The following is a 24,203-nucleotide window of genomic DNA, read 5'->3' on the forward strand; positions in this document are numbered from 1 at the left end:
CGCGTAAAATAGAGAGAGTTGTTGCATCGCTCCCGTCACCAGTGGAGCCGCTGTAATTGATCAACAGGGGGGCGAGCTGCTATGGGACTCGCACCGCTGACGTGCCCGGTGGAGCCCGGCCGTTAGGCTAACGCTTGTAAACAAACCACAACAATAGTTATTTTCCAACCTCCTTTCAAAGCAATGTAACAAAGAGTTGAGCAATATTAAAGGTACTGACCACAGACAAGGCCTTTACGAAACTTAAAGTATTGGTTGACTGAAGAAGTTTCAAAACTACTTGGTATTGGTTTATTTCGGTTGATAAATGCAGACCATGTTGTCAACAGTTTCATGTAGGAACTATTTTCTTTCTATCAAACTACACCAGCCAACCTAATCACCACGCGGAAGCAAGTGTGCATTGACTGCTCGCTCACCTAGCACCACTGAGCTAACACAACAGCTCAGCTGAGGATGATGCCATTAATGTTTATATCTTGCACTGTCACAAGCATGAGCCTCTCGTCCATGAGTAGATGCACACTTCCTACTGTATGGTGATACGGTGGCAGGTGAAGTTCATAGACTGTATATAAAGACAGATGACATGACAGTGCCCCAAAAGTGAAGCCGAAACATCTTGATTGCCCCCTGGTGGCTGGCTGCAGTATAGGTCATAAAGTTTGCCCTCAGTGTTAGTGGATGGGTCATGGGCCAAACTGAAAACTCAAAGTACACATCAAATACATTTTTTCACAAAGGTGGTTTCTGTCACTTAAGGTAGTTAAAGTTGTTTTTCTGATAAGCTTGATTTTATTTAGATATTTATGCTGCATTCCAGGCAAGTTTCTGAGCCTGTAAGTCACCACTTCAAGTCACGACTCACGACTTCATAGCGTTCCAGGCAAGTCATGCCAAACTGTCAAACCAACATGGCGGACCATGTGGGGTTTATGTTCAGATAGATAGAGAGATACTTTATTCATCCTGAAGGAAATTCATGATCACTTCTATCGCCAAAGGTGCTGGTTCCTTGCTCATTTGAGCGAAACGGAGGGGGAGAAACGGCACACAGATGCTATTATACTTTTTATTTTACGTTAACTGTGTGTTTGGAAACGTATTTTGTATTGATATATCCTTGCACTGAAAACTAGCTAGAGCGGCTGCCAATAATGCGTTAACATTAGCAGATTTACAGTTAAGCAAAACCTTGGGGGCTGCCATTGTTGTTTAGAGGGTTGTGTGATGTCAGAGAGCATTACTCGGAGTACATGATCTGGTACAAGTTCACGGGTGCTAAGTTACGGGTTTGACTGTCTTCCAGTGCAATTTCACGGGTAGAAGGTTGTAAAAACGCGGGTTAAGGGTTGCCTGGCACTCGCAATTAATGCTTGGATTTTGCAACATGATTGACAACTGTGTAAGCCAATCAGTGGGCTTGTATTCAGTGGCTCTGCTCACAATTGGCCAGGCAGGTGTATGAGCGGGAAATGTGATACCATGGAGATGCTACTCCACAACAATGCCTGTTTTAGATCACAAGAGTATTATTTTTGGAGTGTCATTAAAAGATACAAAATTGGACCTCATGATAAATGTTTTACTTATTTTAGCAAAATTTTTTATTCACAAAGCTAAATTTATTAAAACCCCACCCATCTTTATTGGCTACTATAATGAAATTCAACTTTACACCAAGTCCCTTAAAAGTATAAACTCCAAACATGCAAAAGACCTCTGTAGACTAATTGGCAATGAATAAATATTTTAAATTTGCCATTCAGCCTTATTACATCTTACATCATTTTATTTATTATTATTATTAATTTTTTTATTTATTTATTTATTTATTATTTTTTGCATTATACTCAGTAATGATTAATTTATGATTTACTCAATTTGGTACTCATGTTAAATAATTGATATTTGCCTTGTTATGTTGTACATTATCCTTTTTCTAATGGTTAAATAAAGAGAGAGAAAAAAAAAAAAAAAACCATGGAGATGCTACTGTGCAGACCCTGGCTCTACATGATGTCACCAGCGCAACATGGCAGCGGCCTTATCTGGAATATTTGCGCTTCACTTCTGTACAGTGGTTAGCTTGGACTAACGGTCCATGATGGCGTCATGGTGAATTTTCAAAATTTCAGAATTTGACATGAAGACAGTAAGGTTGTCGTTTCAGTAAATGTCTATGGCTGATATTTAGCCTTGTCACAGCACCAAAACAATGTAGGCTGATAAATAACACTAAAGGTAAGAGGAAAAATATATATTTTTGATTTGGGGCAGGACTGTCCCTTTAACGTTATAAAGTTATAATATATCAGCGCTAACGTTAGCTTGTTTTCTTTGCCGGCTAATGTTAGCTTGGACTAACGGTTGATGGCGTCGTGTGAATTTTCAAAAATTTCAGGAATTTTGACATGTGAAGACAGTAAGGTTGTCGTTTAAAATGTTTTAAAGTATTTAGCCTTTGTCAAGCAGCACCACTACTGTATTCACGCCCCCCCTCCCCCCCCCACACACACACACAGTAAAGCATCATTAACAAGCTAGCTTACCTTTGAGGAGACATGACAGAAACTTGAAGGTGACGGCTGAACTAACATTTCCCAGGCCCACCTGAAGGCACCACACTTGTTGCAGGATCTCGGTAGCTCTGTGTGTGCGTGTGTGTGTGTGTGTGTTGTGAGTCACGGATGAGTTACTATCAGACTACAGCTAATACAGACAAAGTTTTGCACACTGTTCACCAGCAGATGGTGCACTTCATACTTTAGCGCATTGCAAGCAAAACCAGCACACAGGGAGGAATTATAATCCAGATTCTAGAGATGGGAAAAGTTGAATTAAACAGTATCTAACGTTATGTGATTTAAAGGTGTAGGGATGATAATGCAGGGCTTAAATGCCGCATGACTGAGTAAAAGTGCAGACGGTGAGATTTCAGGCTCCGCCGTGAATAAGCATCCACACAGCGCCTGTCAGTGCCCAGGCTGCACACCACATCACTCTGAACCCCGAGGAGGAGCAAGCGGCAGACGTGGAGTCGTCCGGCGATGCCAAAGAAATGCGAGCGGTGATACTGGCAGGTTTTGGAGGTCTCAGCAAACTCAGGGTGAGCAAGAAAGCAATGCCCGAGCCTCAGGATGGTGAAGTGAAGATCCGCGTCAAAGCATGGTAAATATGAACACATGAGGGATGCATTTTATGTGTACTTGTGGACTGTGATGTACTCTGTCCTCCCCTGTTGCATGCCCACGCTTTACTGTATATCTGACAAGTATGAAGGCTGAATGTTGTTGGAAAATTTCGCAGTCATGAAGCCACAGGTCTTTTCTAGTGCAGGAGGTTGGCTGACTGTATGGAGATCAAACTGTTGCCAGCCAAGCCAACATTTCCAGGCAGATTTAGTCATTTAAAATCACAGTTTCTGTTTGATAATAGCAGCACTTACAATGCAAATGAGCTCCCAGCTGCGGAAGATTACAGTGTTGACAAAATCATAGTTAGGGAAATAGTGTTTGTAATAGAGAATGCCTGTTGAATCTGTCCTTGTATCCACAGGGGAATAGCCTGTGACTCACTGCTGACTATAAAGACATAAATAGTACAAGGCAACCCCTAACATTTCTGAACAGCTCATAAGTATTTGATTTAATTTGTGTCAGTGGGTAGAGGCAGCTCAGATGCATGATCTCTTCTCAGATATTGAATCAGATTGATTTAATGTCAAGAAACTGTAAGGTCATATTTATTCTTTGTCACAGTGGCTTGAATTTCCTGGACCTGATGGTACGTCAGGGGACCATTGATAATCCTCCCAAACCTCCTCTTGTCCCTGGGTTTGAATGCTCTGGAATAGTAGAGTCAGTAGGTGAAAACACAACAGGATTTGAGGTTAGTGTCATTGCAACTGTGTAATTCTGTGATGTATGAATGAATTTGATCAGTTTCTGACCAACCAAATCAACAAAAATAAAAACGTGATGTAAGCCTAATAATGAGAAACCTATTAAATTAATCCTCAATCAACTAACAACTTCCTCTTTAGTGCCACATGCTTGTTTCCCATTAGTGTCTGCTTGTTATCCAGCTACTCTAACATGTTTCTTCCAGATAGGCGACAGAGTTATGGCCTTTGTCAATTACAATGCCTGGGCAGAAGTGGTTTGCACGCCAGTGGATTATGTCTACAAGATGCCAGAGGAAATGACTTTTGCTGAGGCCGCAGGGTTCTCCCTGAACTTTGTGGCTGCCTATATGATGCTCTTTGAGGTGGCCAATCTGAGAGAGGGGATGTCAGTGTTGGTTCACTCAGCAGGAGGTGGTGTAGTAAGTGCATTTCTTTTATGATTATTGCACAGCTGCACAACAAGTACATCGAGCTCTTATTACAGCTGCAAATGAAACAAGTTGTTTGCTCCCTGTCATTACTTACATTATAGTAACTGCTGTTTATGTCACAGTGCAAAATGAAAATATGTACTATAAATTATTACTTTAACTTCTTGAACATAATTTTAAGTAAATTAAAATTTGGAATGACTGGAAGAAATGCATAAAGGAATACTTCATCCATAAATTGACCATTTGTATATCAATTGGCAATGCCATATTTCCTTGAAATCCTAAAGAAAACTTTGTTTTTCTTGCATTCCTCAACAGAAAATGGGGAACATAATGATTTATTGATTGTGCACCATGTTAAATAACAGCAAACGTATATAAAAACATGCACTGACAAACTCTCACACAACTCGTACAGTATATTCCAAGTCTCATTTATCCAACTATTTGCTCAGTACTTCTTAAACACATACATTTTCATTTAAAAACCTTTGTATTGGAGTCTGGCTTTAAAGAGAGCGTAGATAAGTTTCACTTCAGGTTCAGTTTTAATAGTAACATCTTAGCAAAAATGTATGTGTTTGGGAAGTACTGAGCATATGACTGGATAAATGAGACTTAGATTATACTGCACGAGTTGTGTGAGAGTTTGTAAATGGATGTTTCAATATAGTTTTGCTTTAGTAAAATGTGGTTTGTCGGTTTCCGTGGATGTAAGAATGTAAGAAACACAACGTTTCTTAACAAATTCAAGGCAACACAGTGTCACTAACTGATTTACAAATGGTTGTTTTGTGGGTGAAATATTCCTGTAATTTTTCAAATAACGAGCTAAGAATTCCAATTTGTTATTTCCATGGCCAAGGCAAGTTCATTCAGTATTTGTGAAAATGAGCTACTCTCCCTCAAAGCCAGAAACCAGACAAGTAAGTCTCAAACTTGTGAGGTCATGGGTATAAAGTCTGGAGCTGCTCCATAGACAATGAGTGGGAGACTGAATTTGTGGATCCACAGGATGTTTCTTTTCTTTTTTATACCCAAATGAGCTTTATTTTATTGCAGTTTACTCAGTCCTAAAATAGAAAATGTACCCATATACTCAGAACATTCCCATCTGTGCTCTCTGTGTCATCTATGACATTTTCCCAATTCATTGTCTGTGGAGCAGCTCCAGACTTTATACTTGATGACATCACAAATTTGAATTTTAGCCCTCTAGTCTTTTGATTTGGGAGAGTTACTGATCATTTTGGACTATCTTGGACTAGGGTTGGGCGATATGTCCTAAAAATTATATCATGATATTTTTAGGCTCCATCTCAATACACGATATATATCAATATTTTAAATCTCCTCAAAAGCACTTAATTCATGCAAGGACTGGGAGACAAAATCGAACTTAACAGTATTTCTGACCAAATACCAAAAAGATGTAGGGATGACTATTGTTATTTTTTTCCCCATACAATATTAACACAATGAGATTCTTGATCAATAATCATCAATAATGTGGATATAATGACTAAATGGGTGATGGCAAGAAGACTGGTAAGTTGATAAATTTACATCACTTTACTGTAATGCAACCTTTAAAATAAGGGGAAAAACACCATTTATGCCATATCATGATACAACAATATCCAAAATCTAAGACAGTAGTCTCGTATCTTGATAATGATATGACACATTCATATAGCCCAGCCCTATCTTGGATCATAGGAATAACATGGACATAGTTCCCCTTTAACAACATTACTATAACTCACTATTACTGTAAATCTTTAGAGTGAAACCTCCATGTTTTCAGGCAGTGATAAGTTGTTGTTACTGTGTGTTGTTTTCAGGGTCAAGCTGTGGCTCAGCTGTGTTCCACTGTACCTAACGTCACCGTGTTCGGGATCGCCTCATGTTTCAAACATGCAGCCATCAGAGACTCTGTGACTCACCTTTTTGACAGAAACGTCGATTACATACAAGAAGTGAAAAAGTAAGCACAGGAAGTTTGATTGATTTGAGTCTGTATTTAGCTCCTCATTGTGTGTTTTCCCAGCATTGATTTGTTCATGTTAAAAAATTAATTTCTAGGCTTCGTCGGGCATGTCTGCTGTAGCATGTTATACATCTGCACTAATGTGATAACGTGGACCTCAGTGAGTGCAGAGGGCTACGTGAGGAGGCAGATGTTACCTGTTGCCTTATTTGGTCTTGTGTGGCCGTGGTCCCCATGGCAACTCACGGCTCATCTGAGAGAGCGGCAGCATTGTGTAGGGCGGAGGTCTGCACTGGCAATGTGGAACAACTGAGCCAATTAGGGCCAAGCAGTGATGCCCTACACATTCCATTCACAACACAGCACAGCACAGCGTCGACCTGTTTGCACTTCAGAGAAAACACATCCTTAGGTCTGATGTAATATGACAACACAGGCTTACTGCTGTGATGTTTTAATTCCTAAATTTTGTGATTATTTAGAGTACTTCAACACCATGCTGCCTCCTCTGCCTCAGAAGGCCATAGCAGTAGTTTGTTATTACCCTGTTGAGTTCATCGGGACACATGCACCATACATGAAACACACTGTTTGACTATATTTTTCAGATTATAATACATTTGGATTCAAATATTTTTGTCATGAGCACCGATTGTTGCATGTTCTCTGCCTACATATCAGTGGTACTGGATTAATGTGCCTTTCATCTCTCTGACCCACACATTCCTCTCAGGATCAAGAGCAAAGTACAATTAAATTAGTCTTTTTACAAAAGGCAAAAAAACCCTGGGAATCACAAGACCACCAAGCAGTTTAGCCAAGCAGGTGTCCAGGGCCACAAGGCAGAAAGTAGCTGCCTTGATAACAACATGCCTTTCATTCTTCCACATACACATCTTTAATGAGTCTCATTATGGCAGACTTTCTTGTCTGACTGATTCCGTGTGCGATCATTAAATCTTTCTGTAACATGTTAGAAAGCATGTTGCTGGTGAGGAGTGATGTGGGCATTGCAAAACACCAAGTGCTTTATAAGAAAACTGTAGGCAGAGGCAAAAGCAAAAACGTGGGTTGTATACTGCAACTTTTTCCTCAGAGTAATACTCCAGAGAATCAAGGCTCATAACTTATGAATCCATGATTGGATGAAATCTCAAGCAGCTCCAGAGTATGACTCACAGGCTGAATATATGTATGGACCTATAGAATATGGTTTGCACTTTTACATTCAGTGCTCACAGTCATAAACTAGGTAACACAGCCACGTCACTGTAAATGTATGAAGCTTAGCTCTCTTCTAATTGTACTTTATCGGTTATTAACGGTGAGTTGCTTTACTGATTTGTTGATAGAAAAGATCAATCTGCATCTATTGCAGGGCTGCAACTAATTTTCATTATTGATTAAAGCTGGGGCAGAAATCTTGATAAGATTAATAAAAGAAAATCGCAGAATTTGAAAGTACACCCTCCTCCTGTAGCTCTTCTCTCTTCCCTCTCTGTCCAAAGCCCCTTCCACCAGACGACCACGGGTGTATACACATGCTTCATACTGCCAGTGAGCCAGTGTTTCCCATACATTGATTCATTTAATCTTAATTCATTACAGAGTTGTCCTCTCTCTACTAGACCATGAATGAGACATGAATTAGCCAGCAAACATTAGACACACCACCATCCCTCTGCTGGCAGCAACTCGTGAGACGGACCTTTAGTCTGCGGCTTTTGTGGATGGAATTCAGTCAATGCAAACCCACAGGATGTGTAACAGCAGCAAAGGAAATTTGGTGATCCAACGGGGGGTCAGGGTTGTCTGGTCTCCTGGAGCTGGGGTTTGTGCTGGTTGGATTTGTGCTGCTTTAGCCACTGACTGAGGGTCCGTTCCTCGGGCTGGTGCCAGCCCTCCCCCTGCTGAGCTAGTCCGTAGTGGCATGGAGTGAGGTGGAGGACACGCTGTGATTCCAGGCTCTGGGTAATGTTAGCCACATAAACATGGCTTTGAGCCTTTGGTTCTGGTTAGCAGACGGCTAAACTATTAACATTTTTTTAGAAAAAGAGAGAGACAGCTGGTTGCTCTGTATATACAAACGTACATCAAAACCTTGTGTGGGGTGCTCATGGAGAACGGGAAACAACAGGATTGACAGGAAGGCAATCCAGGCACTCCGAAAAATGTATAAAACAAGAAAGGAAATATGAAGAAGCCTTTAATGTAATGGTTAAATTGTTAAAAGAGCCAACATGTTTGGACCACTGCAGGTCTTCGTCAGAGCTTTTAAAATGTTTTTGTACGTTTACGAAGACAAGGTGGTGGAGTGCAGTGGTCCAAACATGTTGGCTCTTTTAATGATATAGCCACAACAATAAAGGCTTTTTAATATTTCGTTTCGCATTTTATTTATTTTTCAGAGTGCCTGAATTACCCTCCTGTCGATCCTGTTAACATTTTCTCTCTATCTCTAAAACACGTTGCTGAGTTTGACGTTTTTTTTTTTTTATTCTTTTATTGTCAGACTCTCTCACAGCTTAGATTTTCTAAAGCCTGAAAACAGAGCCAAGAAGAGGTTCAGAAGTCTAGTGTTCACTTGGTCCAGTTGAATTTCAATATGCTCAAAGTTCATCATGGGATTTCTGCCCAGTAACACCAACAATAAACTGCCTACCCAAACTTTAATCTGCTGATTATTTTAATCATTTGGACTGTCAAAGAATATACGAAAAAACAATCCCAATTTTCTAAAGCTCAGTGTGGTGTCTCAAATTACTTTTTTTGTCTAACCAACAGTCAAGCACCCAAAAAATATTCTCACATGTGAGATTCTGGAGCCAGTGTTTGTTTTTTAGCTTAAAAATGATTCAAACTGTCAGCTATCACAATAGCTGCCAACTTTTTTTGGTCAATTTTCCAATCATTTAATCAACCAATTAACTAAGACATCAGCTTGGGCTCGGGGAAACTGTGGTGGGCATATTTTGCAATTTTTCGACATGTGATGGACCAAACAGTTAATTGAAAAAATAAGCATTCATGTTAACTATAATGTTCTAGTACATTAGTACATGGCTGTCACCTTTCCTTTGTTATTGATGTTTTAGGATTTCTCCAGAGGGAGTAGACATCGTGTTGGACTGCCTGTGTGGGGAGAACACAGGGAAAGGCCTGACTCTGCTGAGGCCTTTGGGAACCTACATTCTTTATGGTAGGAACAATACTTGTCTCCATTTAATACCTTCAAAGTGTCAGTAACTAAACATTTTGTATTTGTGTGTAGTCAGAAATGTGTAAATTTGCATAAAGTTTATATTAGTAATTAAAGGAATAGTAGGACATTTTGGGAAAACACCTCTATGCTTTCTTGCCAAGGGTTATATGGGACAATGATACCACTCTCACATCTGTCCATTACATATGAAGTTTGAGCTAACAGACAGTCAGCGCAGCTTAGCATGAAGACTGAAAACGGGAACACAGCCAGCCTGGTTACAACATGACCTTATAAAGTCACTGCTCTAAGATAAGATATAACATGTTCATTTGTGAGCTTGGAGGTGCTTGTAGGCGGGTTTTGTTGCCTTTGGTCAGAGCTAGGGTAGCTGTATTCCCCTGTGTCCAATCTTCATTTGGCTTAGTGAAAGTTCAGTCAGGAAGACTCGCTGTATTGTCTAATTTAATTCACAAATCTCTCTGCCTCACTCTCCGACCTCCACTATATCAGCTGATGTCACTCAAAGCCAGTCTTATGCTGCTGTCAGATTTTAAAACCCTTCTCCTCTCTGTTGCTGTCAGTTGTTACTTCAAGACGAACAGATACGACTGTCCTCCACTCCGTTCACCTTCAGTCTTCATTCATAATGTACCCAGTCCTGCTCCACATCCAATCATCCTCATCCTCTGCCAACTCTCTTCACCTCCGCCACCAGTGTGTAGACTCCATTGGGGGAATATTAACTATCACATCTCTACCCCATATACCCCAGAATGAGTTCTAATCGCCAAAGAGCTTTCCACTTAGGGTTGGGTGATATATCAGTTATACTTGATATATTTCAGTTCTCTCGCTTTCTGCTATGGCTCTCACCCTCTCACTGACACAAGAAGTGAAAGAGATTCACAAACATGATACGTTACACACACTCCCCAGCCTATCCAGACGTCTCTCTCTTGGGTGATAGTGTGTGAGCAGGCGAGGCATGCATAGCTGTTTAGATACAAAAGTATCTGTGGTGTTCCAGGCTACAACCATTCAGTCATACCTGCAGATACTATTAATATATGAACTGGAGAGCTGTTAGTTTGTTTCCTGCACTGAATAAATCCTGATGTTTAAATTGTGACGCTCTAACAGTTTAACTTTCTGCTAACAGCTAACTGTAGCAAAAACATCAATACTTCCAGCCAGGTGCTTTAAAATAAAAGCACCGGTTGTTCCACTTGGATGTATTTCATCATAGCAATACTTTATTTTACTTTATTATAACAGTACTTTATTTAACTTGAATGTAACAGAAGTTTATTTAGTGGTTTAGTATTTTAGTAGTCTGCAGTAGTTTAGAGGAGATTTCAAAATATTGAGATATATATTGTGTATCGCGATTAGGGATGGATCACGATTTTCGATTTTCACACAGGGCTTGCAGACGTCCGCTTTGAGTCCGCGCGGACCTCCGTGGAGTCCGGGGGTGTTTTTGCTTGTGTTGCCCATCCCTAATCACGATACACGCCTAAAAATATTGCAGTATTATTTAAAGATCATATCGCCCAGCTCTATTTCCACTATTCATCTTTATCCTGCCCTATGTAATAAAGTATCGGTCACTGTAAATACATTCTCTTCCAATTGAAATGCTAAGCTAAGCCAACCATCTCCCGGCTGTACTGTAGCTTCATTTTAAACAGACAGACATGAGGGTGGTATCAATTCCCTCATCTAAGTCATGGCAAGAAAGCAGATATGAGCACCTCCCAATGACTGTTTCAAACTAGACAATATAAACATTCTTAATGGGTCCTTTGGTATTTCCTGTGTGAATGTTTTGCAGTGTATGTCAATGACAACAGCTGACAGGAAGTAAACATGGATCCAAGTTTTGCCTAGCAAGGCAGCTCCAGTAGAAAACAGTCTATAATGTTGAATTGTTCCTTTAAAGACGAGTCATGCATTCATTGAATGCGTTGGCAGTCGGACTGAGTGTGAGATAGGGAGGCTCACTTGAATAAAACATGCACCATTGCCTGCAAATGAAATGTATTGTTCTTCACAGCTTCCATACTTATCTATTTTGTGTTAATCACTCTAGTTTGTGTGAAGCGTCATAAATGAAGTAGCAGCATTAGAAGGAGCTTAATTAGTTTTAGCTGTACTAAATATGTGCAGCAGCATGCTTACACAGATCTAAGGGTCTAAAGGTGCCAACTGTTTCTCCCTCTTCATGCTTTGTGGCTTCCTGTTATTGACCAGTCACTTCTGCCCAGCCTTTTGCACAGCATACAACAATCCTTTTATTTTTGTTTTTTCAGGCGCGTCAAACATGGTAACTGGGGAAACAAAGAGTTTCTTCAGCTTTGCAAAATCTGTGAGTCAGAGATGCAGTCTATCATCATCATTTGAAGAAAACAGTACTACCCAATGAACATTTCATCATTTCATGGCAAATGAGACACGCGCAACTGAGTGACTCAGAATGACGTGTCTCTCTGTGTTTTGTTTTTTCTCCAGTGGTGGCAGGTGGAGAAGGTGAATCCTATTAAACTATACGAGGAGAACAAAGTCATAGCAGGATTCTCTCTCCTCAACCTCCTCTTCAAACATGGGAAATGTAGTCTTGTGAAATCAGTGATGGACAAACTCTTGTGTCTCTATGAGCAAAAGAAGATCAAGCCGGTAGTGGACTCCCTGTGGGCGCTGGAGGAGGTAAGACACTGTTCAGAGGGTGTAAGACAGTGAACAAAGTCAATGGTTAGCAAACTAGAAATGATCTGATCACAGTGGTTACATAAACAGACATGCTGGGTTTAAGATTTAAGAGATCTTGGACAGCATATAATCTGTTGTTTGTCACTGCTGCTTTCTGCGGGACATTGTCAGCTGTTCATTCTGGACATTCTTCCACAGATGGTGGGTAGGTTGCATCTTCCTGTTCCACAATTATTTCACACCAACTCAAAGCCCAACAGGCCATATGTCAATCACTTCACTTTCAATTTTCTACAAACTCTTTAAGTCTCCCTTTAACCCTGGTTGTTCCATTTTTGGGGAATGTCAGTACAGAACACCTGCACACACCTAATCACAGTAGCCAGTTTTTACATCGACCTCAACAAGTAGTCGTGCAATGTGCGTTTGCTTCGTTCTAGAGAATTATTTACTGTCTTATGTTACAGTAGTAATGTTTAAGCCACAAGAGGTAGAAAAGTTGGTGTGTAGACATTTGCTTAATTTTTATGCCAACTTTGTAAAGTTACGGGATCACCAGTGCCTTTAAAATACAAACAAGCGTTTGATTCTTGGTCCTAACACTAATGCTAGCCATCTTCGTGCACCCTGTTCTTTCACCGGTCAGCGTAGCACAAGCAGCGCTGGGGAAAGCGGAAGCTAATTCCTGCATTAACCATAACCATGTTAAAAAATATATAAGAATTAGTATCAGCACTTTAAAGGTCCAGTGTGTATGATTTAGGGGGATGTTTTGGCAGAAATTGAATATAATTTTTTTTCTTGGGTGTATAATCAAGTGAAAATAAGAGTCATATTTTCACCTTTTGCCTTAGAACGAGTCGTTTATATCTACATGGGGAGGGGGTCCTAATCTATAGGGACTGCCATGTTGCAACACCATGTTTCTACAGTAACCTAGAACGGATGAACCAAACACTGGCTCTAGATAGGGCCATTCGTGCTATTGCACCAGCTGCTATAGTTAGCATCCCCAGCGCATAGAGCCTGTCATAAGAACCCTTACAAACTGCTTTGTGCAGTGTTTTTCACTGCCTGTAACTTGTTTTTTTTTCCTTTTATCGTTGTTTTTTTTTTGGAGAGGAAGAGACCCCTGCAAATAATTTGGTTTCCAGTAAAAAAAAACCCTCCCAACTAATTGACACTGAAGCACTTTTATCCAAGAGAAGTTTCAGCTGGTTGCAGTCTGCAATCCTCACCACTAGATAGCACTAAGTCCCCCTAAATCTTACACACTAGTCCTTTAAAATGTGTTTGGAGGGTGGCTTTAAGCCACTGCCATTGAGTGCATCCAAAATATCTTCTGTCTTTACAAGTGAAATGTTTGGAATTTGTTACACGTCTAAAAATGCATCAAGAACTCAGATAAAAGGTGAGGCAGTGAAGTTAATCCATCACAAGAGGCTGATAACAAGTCATTATGAAATTTGTATCCACAGTCAGAGAGAGAACGGGTTAATGAAATAATCTCCAGATTTTCATTTCTCATGGGAAACTCCCCCGGCGCTGGTCGTCATTAAACTTTGGCAGCTTTGTCAGGCCATTCAGTGGAACCATTGCCCATAAAGAATCTCATTAGAGGGGAGGCTGGCGTGGGATGGCGTGTCAGGGGCACAGCCTGCCTCATTTGTTCATAGGAGAATTCAGAGGGCGTTAGTTTACATGTTGACCATAGCAACCTTTTTTCCTGGAATGTGTGTGACTAAAACAGAATCACGGGACCACCAGCAGTTTAATAAGAAAAAAATAATTCTGTCACTTTCACATGGGAGTACCGTATAAATGCTTTTTAGGGTACTATTAATTGAAGTGAGCCAACATTCAGTATCTTGCAGAAATCATTTATAAGTATTAAGAAAGTCCCACAACACCTACTTGTACAATTCAAGTGGATCTTATCCCCTCCTGCTACCTAGCAGCAAAGTGCTGGACACGTTTCTGACCTATTTTTGCTCTTGGCATGTTTTCCGGTGTTTTTTTTTTTAGCAAATGAATGCTTTTGACACAATAGTGTCCAAACAAAGAGCCACATTCAGCTGTGTCTTTGTGTGGACTGTAATGAGAAAGAAAGATATGGCTTCCTGAGAAATCTTTTGTAATGAGTGAAATTTTTTCCTTTTAGCTAGACCAGCCTTAATGAGCGGCATTGATGTTTCAGTGTTTACAAGTTTTGACATACTAGGTGTGTTGTTAGATGTAGAAGAGAAAATGTCACAGTAAATTCTTTTCGTAAGTTCAGTGTTTTCATGCAAGTCATGTAGACTCCACTTGGACTCGACCATGATGGTCACTGGGGTGTTGGGGTGCTCTATACAGAGATAGAAGCTGTAAAGCTGTGGTGTGTTGCATTTGAAAAAGATAATCAATTATTGCACTTAGCCTGCTTCTGCCATTTCCCTACCACCGTCCTTGTAGCAATCAGACTACAGTCAACGGACAGTTTTTCCTCTTACCTGTGGTGCTATTTATCAGTCTAGATTGTTTTGGTGTGAGTTGCCAAGTGTTGGAGATATCGGCCGTAGAGACATCTGTCTTCTTTCAGATATAATGGAATTAGATGGCACTCAGCTTGTGGTGCTCAAGGCGCCAAAAAAACCCATTTCAATCAGGAGAGACAGGAGGATGAAAAAGAGATGAAGTTTAATGTGAAATATAATTGTACAGAGTAACAGATGATTTGTGCTGGTAAGATTTAAAAAAAGTCTTTGGCACCCAGACACCAGAGGGAGATTATTTGTGATCGTGGGACATCTGAGCAGCAGCAAGATAAATCCCCCCATGGAGTCTAGACACTGGTGGAGGTGGTGGTGGCTGATGACTTTGGTTGATGACTGCTAAGGCGAATAGAGGCTGCATCCGAAGACTAGGTGGTGATGGGGAGGTGAAGGGTTACGCACAGCAGCAGCATAGGACTGCGGGCAGAAAACAATATTTAAAATGAGGTGCAGTGAGATGATAGGCTGATGTAGAAGGTGTGTCGCTGTGCTTTTGGTTGATTGTGTATCAGCTGATGACTTTTCTATGGGTACATGCATGCCTCCTTCTGCATGGTGATACAGTTAGTGGGTGTAGTTTGGTAGAACTAAAGTAGTTCCTTTCAACACTTGACAAAACAATCTAGATTGATAAACAGGACTACAGGTGAGAGGAAAGATATGTATTTCTGATTTGGGGGTAAACTGTCTCTTTAAGCTGACGGTTCAGTGGTCAGGTCGCACAGCCTTAAAAGATTCTGACATTATTGTGTTACTCAGTAATGTTTGTCTAGCAGTAGCAGCTGGGACTGTCAAAAAACAAAATGTCAGCTAATAAAACACTGTGGACAGATGTCTCCACACACTCTGTTGGCAGAAGCCCGGCCTTTATATTGAGTGCAGACTGATTAAAAGCCCTGCCTGCACTCTTTCTCCTGGTAAAATGTTTGCAGTGTATCTGGGTGTTAAGCACTACTGTCCTTATCAGTATAACACACTTCATGAGTCAGTCATGGTTCCATCTGTAATGCTCCACAGCTGATCATTTCTTTATTTCTGAAACATCATATCTGATTTACGATGTAATGTTTCATTGAGGTTTGTGCCTTCACAGACATGAAAAGTGGTGATGCTAAAAGGGGAGAAAGAGGAGAGGAGTTAAAAAGAGGAGTCTGTGTTAAAACAATGGGCCTCATCCACAAACAACACATAAACACAAATCCCTGCTTAAACTGTGCGTATAAATTAAAAAAGGCTTCAGTAGGCAACAATATTTAAAACGTTAATCTACTTATGCATTGGCCCAATCATGTATCCTATTAACTAAACATGAAATTGACACCCTTGTATCTTCATCAGTTATTGTTAAAATTAAAATATTCAGCCACAATGTAATACACAACATGACAAATAATTTGCAAGAAGTTCTAGACATTTCATCAAAGAAACATTTGGATGGTGCTTTATTCATTACTCATTTTGAAGCACTTTAAATGCACAGAATACTTGAACTTGTAATCCTAGCACCACGGTGGTTCCCTGAGATTTTACCCACATGACAGCCATAAATTATCCTATAGCAATCACAGTGTGAAATAACACCTAAGATAAGTAGCAGCAGAGACCTGGGCTGGCCTGACAACAGCATCACTTTCTCCACCAAACACTTCTAGGTAAGCATATTTCATTATATGGAGAAATGAAGGCGTGGCAATATGACAGGTGCCTGTCAGTTTATAATGATTCAGTGAATGAGGCCCATCGTGTCTAGTGTCTTACATTTAAGTGTTCAATAAATAATCCTTATTACAGTTCAAGTTATTACATACTTACTCACATAAATTAAATTAGAGTAAACATCTCCATGAGGTTATTATGAATTTTCAGAGCTGAGGATTTTTTTAAGTTGGTGTGAGCTTTTTCAAGACAGTGAATATTAAACAATTTGTTTTTGCAGGCTGTGACTAAGGCCTGGGTAGTACTTATTTGTTCATACCTTCCTGACATTTCAAAGGGGTATACAGTATATCATAGTATTTCTGTAAGTCATTGTAGCATTAAAGTCATTGTCTAGCCTACAATGCTGTGTTTCTATGAGGCAATTAGCCTACTTAGACAGGTCTTACTGGGTTTAAATACTTATTGTCCATAATAATGAATAGATGGGAAATAGCGCCCTTCTTGCTGGAGGACCTGGTGACACTTTTTTTTTCAGCAGATACCAACACATCAGTGGGCTGAACAAAGATGATGTGTTGAGTAAAATCATGTGGCTAATGAACTGCTTTTGTAGCTGGAAGAAGTCATCTCATGATAAAGTCATATGTGGCAATATATTCAAACGGGCAGAGGTACAATAGTCATGTAATGTTATCCCCACCACTCACAGTCGCCATCTCTCTCAGTTCACCTGCTGTTCCACCAATAGAGACTGACCTCTGGTGGTGCATGCTGTGAACTGCAATACATCACATCAGTACAGCATCTCCATATAAGTCAGATAGAAAAAGCAATGTCTGTAGTTTTAACCATATTATAAATCATACATTTGGGATTTGTTAATACTCCAGTATACCATAATACGTTGATACTGCTCAAGCCTGATGTGACTCACTTTAAAAAATCTTTTAAAATCACCTATCATTAATCAAATTGTAAAGCTTCACTCATCACTGTACGCTTTATTCCAGGGCTGGTTGGCCGTCTTTGACCTTTCATAGTCTCAGTCACTGGCATTCGTTAATTTATTCCCTTTGTACATGACGTGTGTACTTTGATTAAACAGAGATCTGACTGTAGCTATAGTCTGAGATCTCAAGACATAGTTTTGTTGTCTGCTGCGAGTGCATGGACTGGGAAAAAAAGCTTTTATGTGCTCTGCTTCTCTCTCTTTGAATAACCTTTAGGAGGAGTTGAAACTATATGAATTGGTCTCTTTGCTGTACTTAAAGCTCCCACAAGTATAAGGATGAATGAATCGGTTGGTTCTTGTCATCATGTGTATGTGCTCTAATATTTCTAGGATGTTACTGTATATATTTTATGTTGTTTATTGTGTTGTTCTTTGGCTGTAACTTTTTGTATGCTGTGTCTTGGCCAGATCTCTCATGTAAAAGAGATTGTTGATCTCTACATCATTTATTTATGTTATATCCCATTTAAGACAGTGGTCTAAAGCTGGTTAATCAAAACTCCGATACAGAATACAGCCTACATTTTCCCTGCAATCACAGGTGAAGTGAAGCAGTGTATCTGTGAGCTTAATATAAACCTTCTTGGATCAGTTCTACAGGCAGTGAAGTGTTCAGTGTGATGTCAAACGTAGCCCAGCAGGGTGAGTCAGCATCATTAATCAACATTAAAGAGTGAGTTTAGATTATGGCTGATCTGAGGAAATGGGCCTGTGTCTGGAATGACTGGGAAAGGGTTGCAAAGTGTCTTTGTGTGGATCCAGTTGACGTAAGAAGTTTTTTTTCTTAGCCGGTGCTTTGAGATGTTGTTTCAGATGTTACAGCAGGCTTCCTGTTGGAGAACTTTTACTCACCAAAATAATGAGCAGAAGTAAAAAGTTGTTTGGTCCTCATGTTTCTTAACATATTTATTATGAAAGTGTTACAGCTCACATCATTAAATGTGTAACTTTGGTTCACAAGGCACTTTGTGTTTTCTATAAAATGATCCGACTTAGATGTAGAACCGACCTAGTACTGTTTTATAACAAGAACTTTTTTTAAACTCTGATCATATAAAATAGTCATACTGTTTTTAGGTGTTAAAAATAACAGTCATTACTTTATGAGATTTCATTTTCGATATTATATGTTGCTGTGGTTGTTTGTTAACAGTTCAGTTTATTAAAAGTAAGTTAATTGCTGTGTTTTATTCTCAGGTAAAAGAGGCCATGCAGAGAATCCATGACAGAGGCAACATTGGAAAGCTCATTCTGGATGTCGAGAAGTCTCCCACCCCTCTGGTATCAACCATATTTTTAATGTGTTTTTTTCCCAGTTGATTGTGGGAATGAAATGTACATCAGTACACAGGGCTGTTAAATAGCTCTTGACCTTCAGTGCAGTGTTACAGAGAGAGATTTACAATTTTTCACAGAGACTTTACATCTTTTTAAGTTCGAGTGGCTGATGAGTTGATTTCAGAGTAATGAGGCTAATTTAACATGTATGCCATCTTATGAGATAAAACAAAATGTAAAAACCATTTATAAATGAACAGAGACACAACAGACACTTGAGAAATATTAATTGTGATAACATTTTAGTACCACCAGGAGAAATTGACAAAGATAGCATAAAATTTCAAGTTTTTATAAAAAGATAAGTATAACAAGGCTACAACATGACAATGACCTTTCTTTCATTGGTAAGTAGCACAAAACAGCAGGATGACTGTAGCAAACATTAAGACAGAGTGAGAAAGCGCAGCTGGTATGAGTGCATTAATACTGCAGAAAATGAGGATGGAAAACATTTCAGATATTCAGAATTGATATGTATCAATAAACTTTTATATTTGACAGCATGACTGAAGACATTATACAAGTGTGATTTAGCTCGCTGTATCGTCTAGTATAATTACTAGACAAAAGTAAGATAAGATGATAAGAGAGATGATTTGTTTTGATGAGTTTGATTTGATCATCTAGATGCCAAATTAGATAAAAATCAATGACAAAAATAACACAGATAAAATGAAAGTATTATGTGACATTGATGGTCGAGGGTACATGAGGAAGAGAGGAGGAAGAGAAAAGAGGAAGTACATGACAGTAAATTGGTCTGATCTTGTTTAGTAGCCAATGTAGAGCTCATTTTTAAGAACATCTGTAGTGAAGATGCATATTGAAAACACTGTAAATACAAAAAGATGATGCTCAAGATGGGGGGTATCTGATCTCTCTGCCTAAGGAAATACTACCTTGAATTTGTGACAAAAACTTTGTTTTTCTTGCATGCCTCCACCGGAAAAAAAAAAAAAAATCTATGCTTTCTTTGAAGCTAGAGTCAAATACTAAGGGTTTTTTTGTTTTGTTTTTTTTTCTCGCAAAAACGCATTTGTTTACGAAGTACTGAACATACGACTGGATAAATGAGACTTGGATTATACTGTAAGAGTTGTGTGAGAGTTTGAAAAGGGATGTTTTGACATAGTTTTGCCGTCAAACGGCAAAATGGTTTTCTGTTTTTGTGAAGGCATGTGAGAAAAACAAAGTTTTCTCTACCAATTAAAGGGAACACGGCATGACCAGTTGATTTACAAATGGTCAATTTGTGGATAAAGTATTTCTTTAAACATGGAGATCAGATAGCCCATCTCAAGCATTATCTTGTTACAGTGTTTCCAAAACAAATTTTCACTACAAAAGTTATCTCCACAAATTCAAGGCAACACTGCAGGACTAATTAAATTACAAATGTTCATTTGATTAGTGAGGTTTTCCTTTAATTAACCACACAGCTAATTCTCTGGCTGACTCGCTGTGTGGTAGTTGTTGACATTTCTGATGCCTACAGCAGATTTACAGGTCCAGTCCGGGTCATAAGGAGGCAGTGAGTAGGATTCCCTCCTGTTTCATTGCAGTTGTTTCCATGGCGATGGCAACATCAAACCTAGAAGCACTATAAGATGTGTAGACATGCCCGTATTGACAGTATAGTCCCTGTATGCAGCAGCCCATTAGCAGAGGGTGCATTAACATGTTTACTGTGCTGCTTGGTGTCAGCTCAAATGTATGTTCACCTCTGTCCCTCTGTATATGTAGCTCAGTAAACAGTTAATGACAGCTGAGTAATATTTTACCACTAGATGGCCAGTGACAGCACAGAGACCAGTGAAGCAGGAGAGGAAGAAGAGGAGCCAGAGGGAGACAACGACAGCAAGGAGCGAATGCCTTTCATCCATTAAACCCAACAGACCCCACCGCGACACGCCTAGAGACTGCAGAGGCTGCAAAGATTCACCACAGAGGAACACAACCACACACACACACACACACACACACTCACACACACGTGTTGTGCAGTATGTGCGCGTGTATGTATGTACGTATGCATGTGCTGTATGCATGTATGCATGAATGGATGTATGTACAGTATATGTTTGTGCCTCCTGTCTATTGTTTGTCTATTGATTGGTCAAGCTAAATTTTGGGGTAAATGAAGACTTACAACATGTTTGTCACCCAGGCAACAGGTGCAAGTGCCACTCTCAGAATAGTGTTATATTCTTTATGGTATTATGAAATCATGTTATGCTCGCCAGTAATGTCAATAGATTTGTGTATATTTCACAATTAGTTGCATCTGACTCAATAAGCAATTAAAGATATACTATGCAGGATTTCCTAAAATACAATATATAGACTCACACAACAGTAATCCCTCTAATTATCGCTTATGACCCACTAGCAGTGTGCAGCAGTGTCTGTATCTGCACACAACCTGCCTTCTGCCTGGATATTCTTATTTTTGTCTTATCTGGGTCTGTTCAGGTCGTTTCTGGGTGTCAACCTTTGAGCAGTTGTGTGTAGCCCCCGGCCAATAGCAGCATGAGGTCAGGACTCTATAAAAACATCCACTATCTCCGTCTTTCTCTTCTACTCTGTGGGTGCAACCTGCAGGTCTGTGTGTCTATTGGATTAAAGGCAAGATTGAGCAGAGCAGAGAAGCCAAAGTGACAGGATGAAGCATTAGCTGCATTAGGTGTGAGTGTGTTTGTGCTTTAGAATGTAACTGCGGTGATACAATCAGAAAATTATTATTTATCTGATTCATTACTGTGTTCTGGCTAACACTGCTCCCTCTCTTTAGCCCCGTCTACACCAAACACTTTCAGTATGGTACCTTTGGAACCAATAGTAACTCTTCAGACATGGTACCTAGACCCTAACGTTTCCACCACAAACAGTTCTCTTAAATGTGGATGGGTGGGGTTGTTGTCACTCACTGCTCTGTCCAGCACTCACTGTATTTCCTCCCTTATCAGTTTACACCTCGTTTATCGTCCACAGGATGAGGGTTCACACCAACGTTTTCAGAACAAAATAAAAACAGGTTGCAGTGAATCTTTCTCCATGGGGTATTTAAAAACAGTGGGTGTTTGCATTTAGTCCTTTTAAGGCAAGCTCGGGGGTTTAGTGTTGCCGGAGCTCACAGGAACGAAGCTCTGCGTCGCTTTTTTTTTCTGTGTGAGGATTAGGATATATTCTACTCACATAACCTGGTCAAAATTAATAAAGATAAATGATTTAAGTTCCACTCATTGCTAAAAGTTTATGTCATATAAAAACTAAAGTAATGGTCAGAGCTGTCACAATGAAATTTCAGGTGTTTTGATGGACTCACGTTGTCAACTCATACATTGAGTACCATTACAAGTTAAAGTTCCACCTTTAAAGTTGCCAGCAGTCAGTCCAGTGAATTAAGTAATTTTTTTCTCAGACTCCAGCTGCTTTCAGAGGCAGCAAGACATCTTTTCATTTTATAGTTACAGTCTATGAATAAAACTCTCCACAGTATTAACAGTGGTAACATGAGCCTCAAAACCAGCCCTAACTCAGCCCTGAGCAGAGTGACCGTCCTCTGTTGACCAATCAACAAACTGCAGTGTTCACAGCTCTACATTTTAGTACCAGATCTGTGTGCTAGGGACCAAAAATGGGGACAGTACGGAATGGTTCCATTGGTACCATCCACAACTTTTCACAGTGGAAACAGAGGCTTTGGACGGGGCTTTTAGTCACTCTGTAGCTCGCTTGATCACAGGTACTCTCTTAGTCTTGTTGAGCCGAGGAGGAGGGGCCGAGTTTAAATGTTGTGTTAACAAACAGTAAGCGAAAAATCCTGCATAGTATGCCTTTAAACCCGCTGAATTGCTATTATCACTCTAAGATCGGTACCCTGATATACAGGTTATCTAAAGCACCTAAGTGTCATATATGGAAACAAGCTTAATATTTTACAAAGTAGTGTATCTAATTCTCACCCCTCCTCAGTGATGACAGCTGTGAAATGAAAGATATTGATGGAAGTTTGAGAAAATGAGCTCAATGTTTCGATGCTTCTGACCAAGAGAGTGATTTACTTTCTCATGTTACTATAGTAACGTGTAACCCACGAGAGGTGTAAAAGTCTGTGTATAGATATTTGCATGATATTTTATTCTTAGGTGCCAACCTTGTAATATTACGGGATCACCAGTGCCTTTGTGCTACAAACGAGCGTTTGATACTTGAAATGCTTTCCTCATGTGAAGTTTGCATTGAAGGAACTGACAAAGAAAGGTATTTTTAACTGGGATACAAAAACTATGCTTATAAAACGAGTCCTCATCTGATCAGAGATTGAGATAAGATTAAGGATATGTTTTCCCAGAACACAGTATATTCAGAACTTTTACTGAAATACAGTATATACAACACCACAAAGTGTTACATTTATAAAAGGTCACAAACATTTAATAAGAATATATGTAAATACAACAGAAGATGAGATAAATCAGTAAATTCTGAGTTTGCAGGGAGGATCATGAAGTGGTCGGACTGCAGTCTGAGCTTTGTGGAGTCTCTGCTTTGCTTGTCTGACCAAAGTTGTTTACTTGCCGGTGCCTCACAACAAAAGTGCCATAAGACTCCAACATATATTATTTTTACAATGAGCTGGTGTATAAAGGCAGAGTGATTAAGGTCTGAGCAACACTGTTTATTACTTAATTTAAGTGTGATGCCCTCGGCTTTCCACATCTGAGAGTTGTTAATGAAATGTAAGAGAAAAATGGCCGACAAGGAACAAATGTTTACGCTCACGTATCTAAATGAGAGATCCTAAATTTATCAAAGTAAAAACAATTGTTTCCACTTTTTCTCTGGCCTTGCTTTGTCAGTGTTTTTATATCGGCTAGCCATCTGAATTATTTATTACTTTACTTGAATTATTAAAATGGAGCCAGAGCATACATCAAAATGTACTTTCTCTGCTATAAAAACAATAAAACAAGCCTTACATAATCTGCCATTTTAACAAAAATAAAAAATGTATCAACTAAAGGGGTAAACACCTCATGCTTTGAAGCTGAATGATAAACGATGGAGACACAGTCTAAGTGGGTGTACAAAGGTGATGAAATAAGTCACTTTAGAAGTTTATTTCTAGAATGGAAGTTAGGAACACACATTGTAGACACTTTAGAAATATATATCTCAATTCTGATGCCTTTAATGTTTCGTCTGTGTGTGAGAGAGAGCGTGAGACAGAGAGCATGTTTTTGAGTGTATTCATATTGCATTGTAAAGAAAAAAAAAACATGTCTAAAGAAGTGTTTAGCATTGTAGTGTGCTCACAACATTCCTTATGAACTCTGGTTTACCTGTGCTCGTATATTTTTGTCACTTGTTGCTGTTGTTGTTGTGTACTTTCTTTGAGTACAGCTCTGT

General features: G+C 39.5%; 2 protein-coding genes across 2 annotated transcripts in view; one reads left to right on the top strand and one right to left on the bottom strand.

The window, feature by feature from the left end:
• The window catches only part of LOC125905841 (polycystic kidney disease protein 1-like 2), a 28,615-nt gene extending 26,015 nt beyond the window's left edge, over window positions 1-2,600 (bottom strand). Inside the window, exon 1 of the mRNA XM_049604108.1 lies at window positions 2,553-2,600. Coding sequence (XP_049460065.1) covers window positions 2,553-2,600 — 48 coding nt within the window. The remainder of the gene's footprint in view (window positions 1-2,552) is intronic.
• Window positions 2,601-3,029: 429 nt separating this feature from the next.
• Window positions 3,030-24,160, top strand: vat1l (vesicle amine transport 1-like). The gene is made up of 9 exons (XM_049604240.1): window positions 3,030-3,171; window positions 3,762-3,891; window positions 4,111-4,326; window positions 6,186-6,328; window positions 9,427-9,530; window positions 11,849-11,904; window positions 12,048-12,242; window positions 18,648-18,731; window positions 20,579-24,160. The coding sequence occupies exons 1-9, from the start codon at window positions 3,062-3,064 to the stop codon at window positions 20,675-20,677; spliced, it is 1,137 nt and encodes a 378-aa protein (XP_049460197.1). The 5' UTR covers window positions 3,030-3,061; the 3' UTR covers window positions 20,678-24,160.
• Window positions 24,161-24,203: the final 43 nt, after the last annotated feature.

The sequence above is a fragment of the Epinephelus fuscoguttatus genome, linkage group LG2, assembly GCF_011397635.1.
Source record: "Epinephelus fuscoguttatus linkage group LG2, E.fuscoguttatus.final_Chr_v1".
Classification (NCBI taxonomy): Eukaryota; Metazoa; Chordata; class Actinopteri; order Perciformes; family Serranidae; genus Epinephelus; species Epinephelus fuscoguttatus.

Coding starts and splice junctions, on each gene's coding strand:
- vat1l (XM_049604240.1), top strand. CDS start 3,062: ATGCGAGCGGTGATACTGGCAGGTTTTGGAGGTCTCAGCAAACTCAGG. Junction 3,892..4,110: donor AAAACACAACAGGATTTGAG/GTTAGTGTCATT, acceptor TGTTTCTTCCAG/ATAGGCGACAGAGTTATGGC. Junction 4,327..6,185: donor ACTCAGCAGGAGGTGGTGTA/GTAAGTGCATTT, acceptor TGTTGTTTTCAG/GGTCAAGCTGTGGCTCAGCT.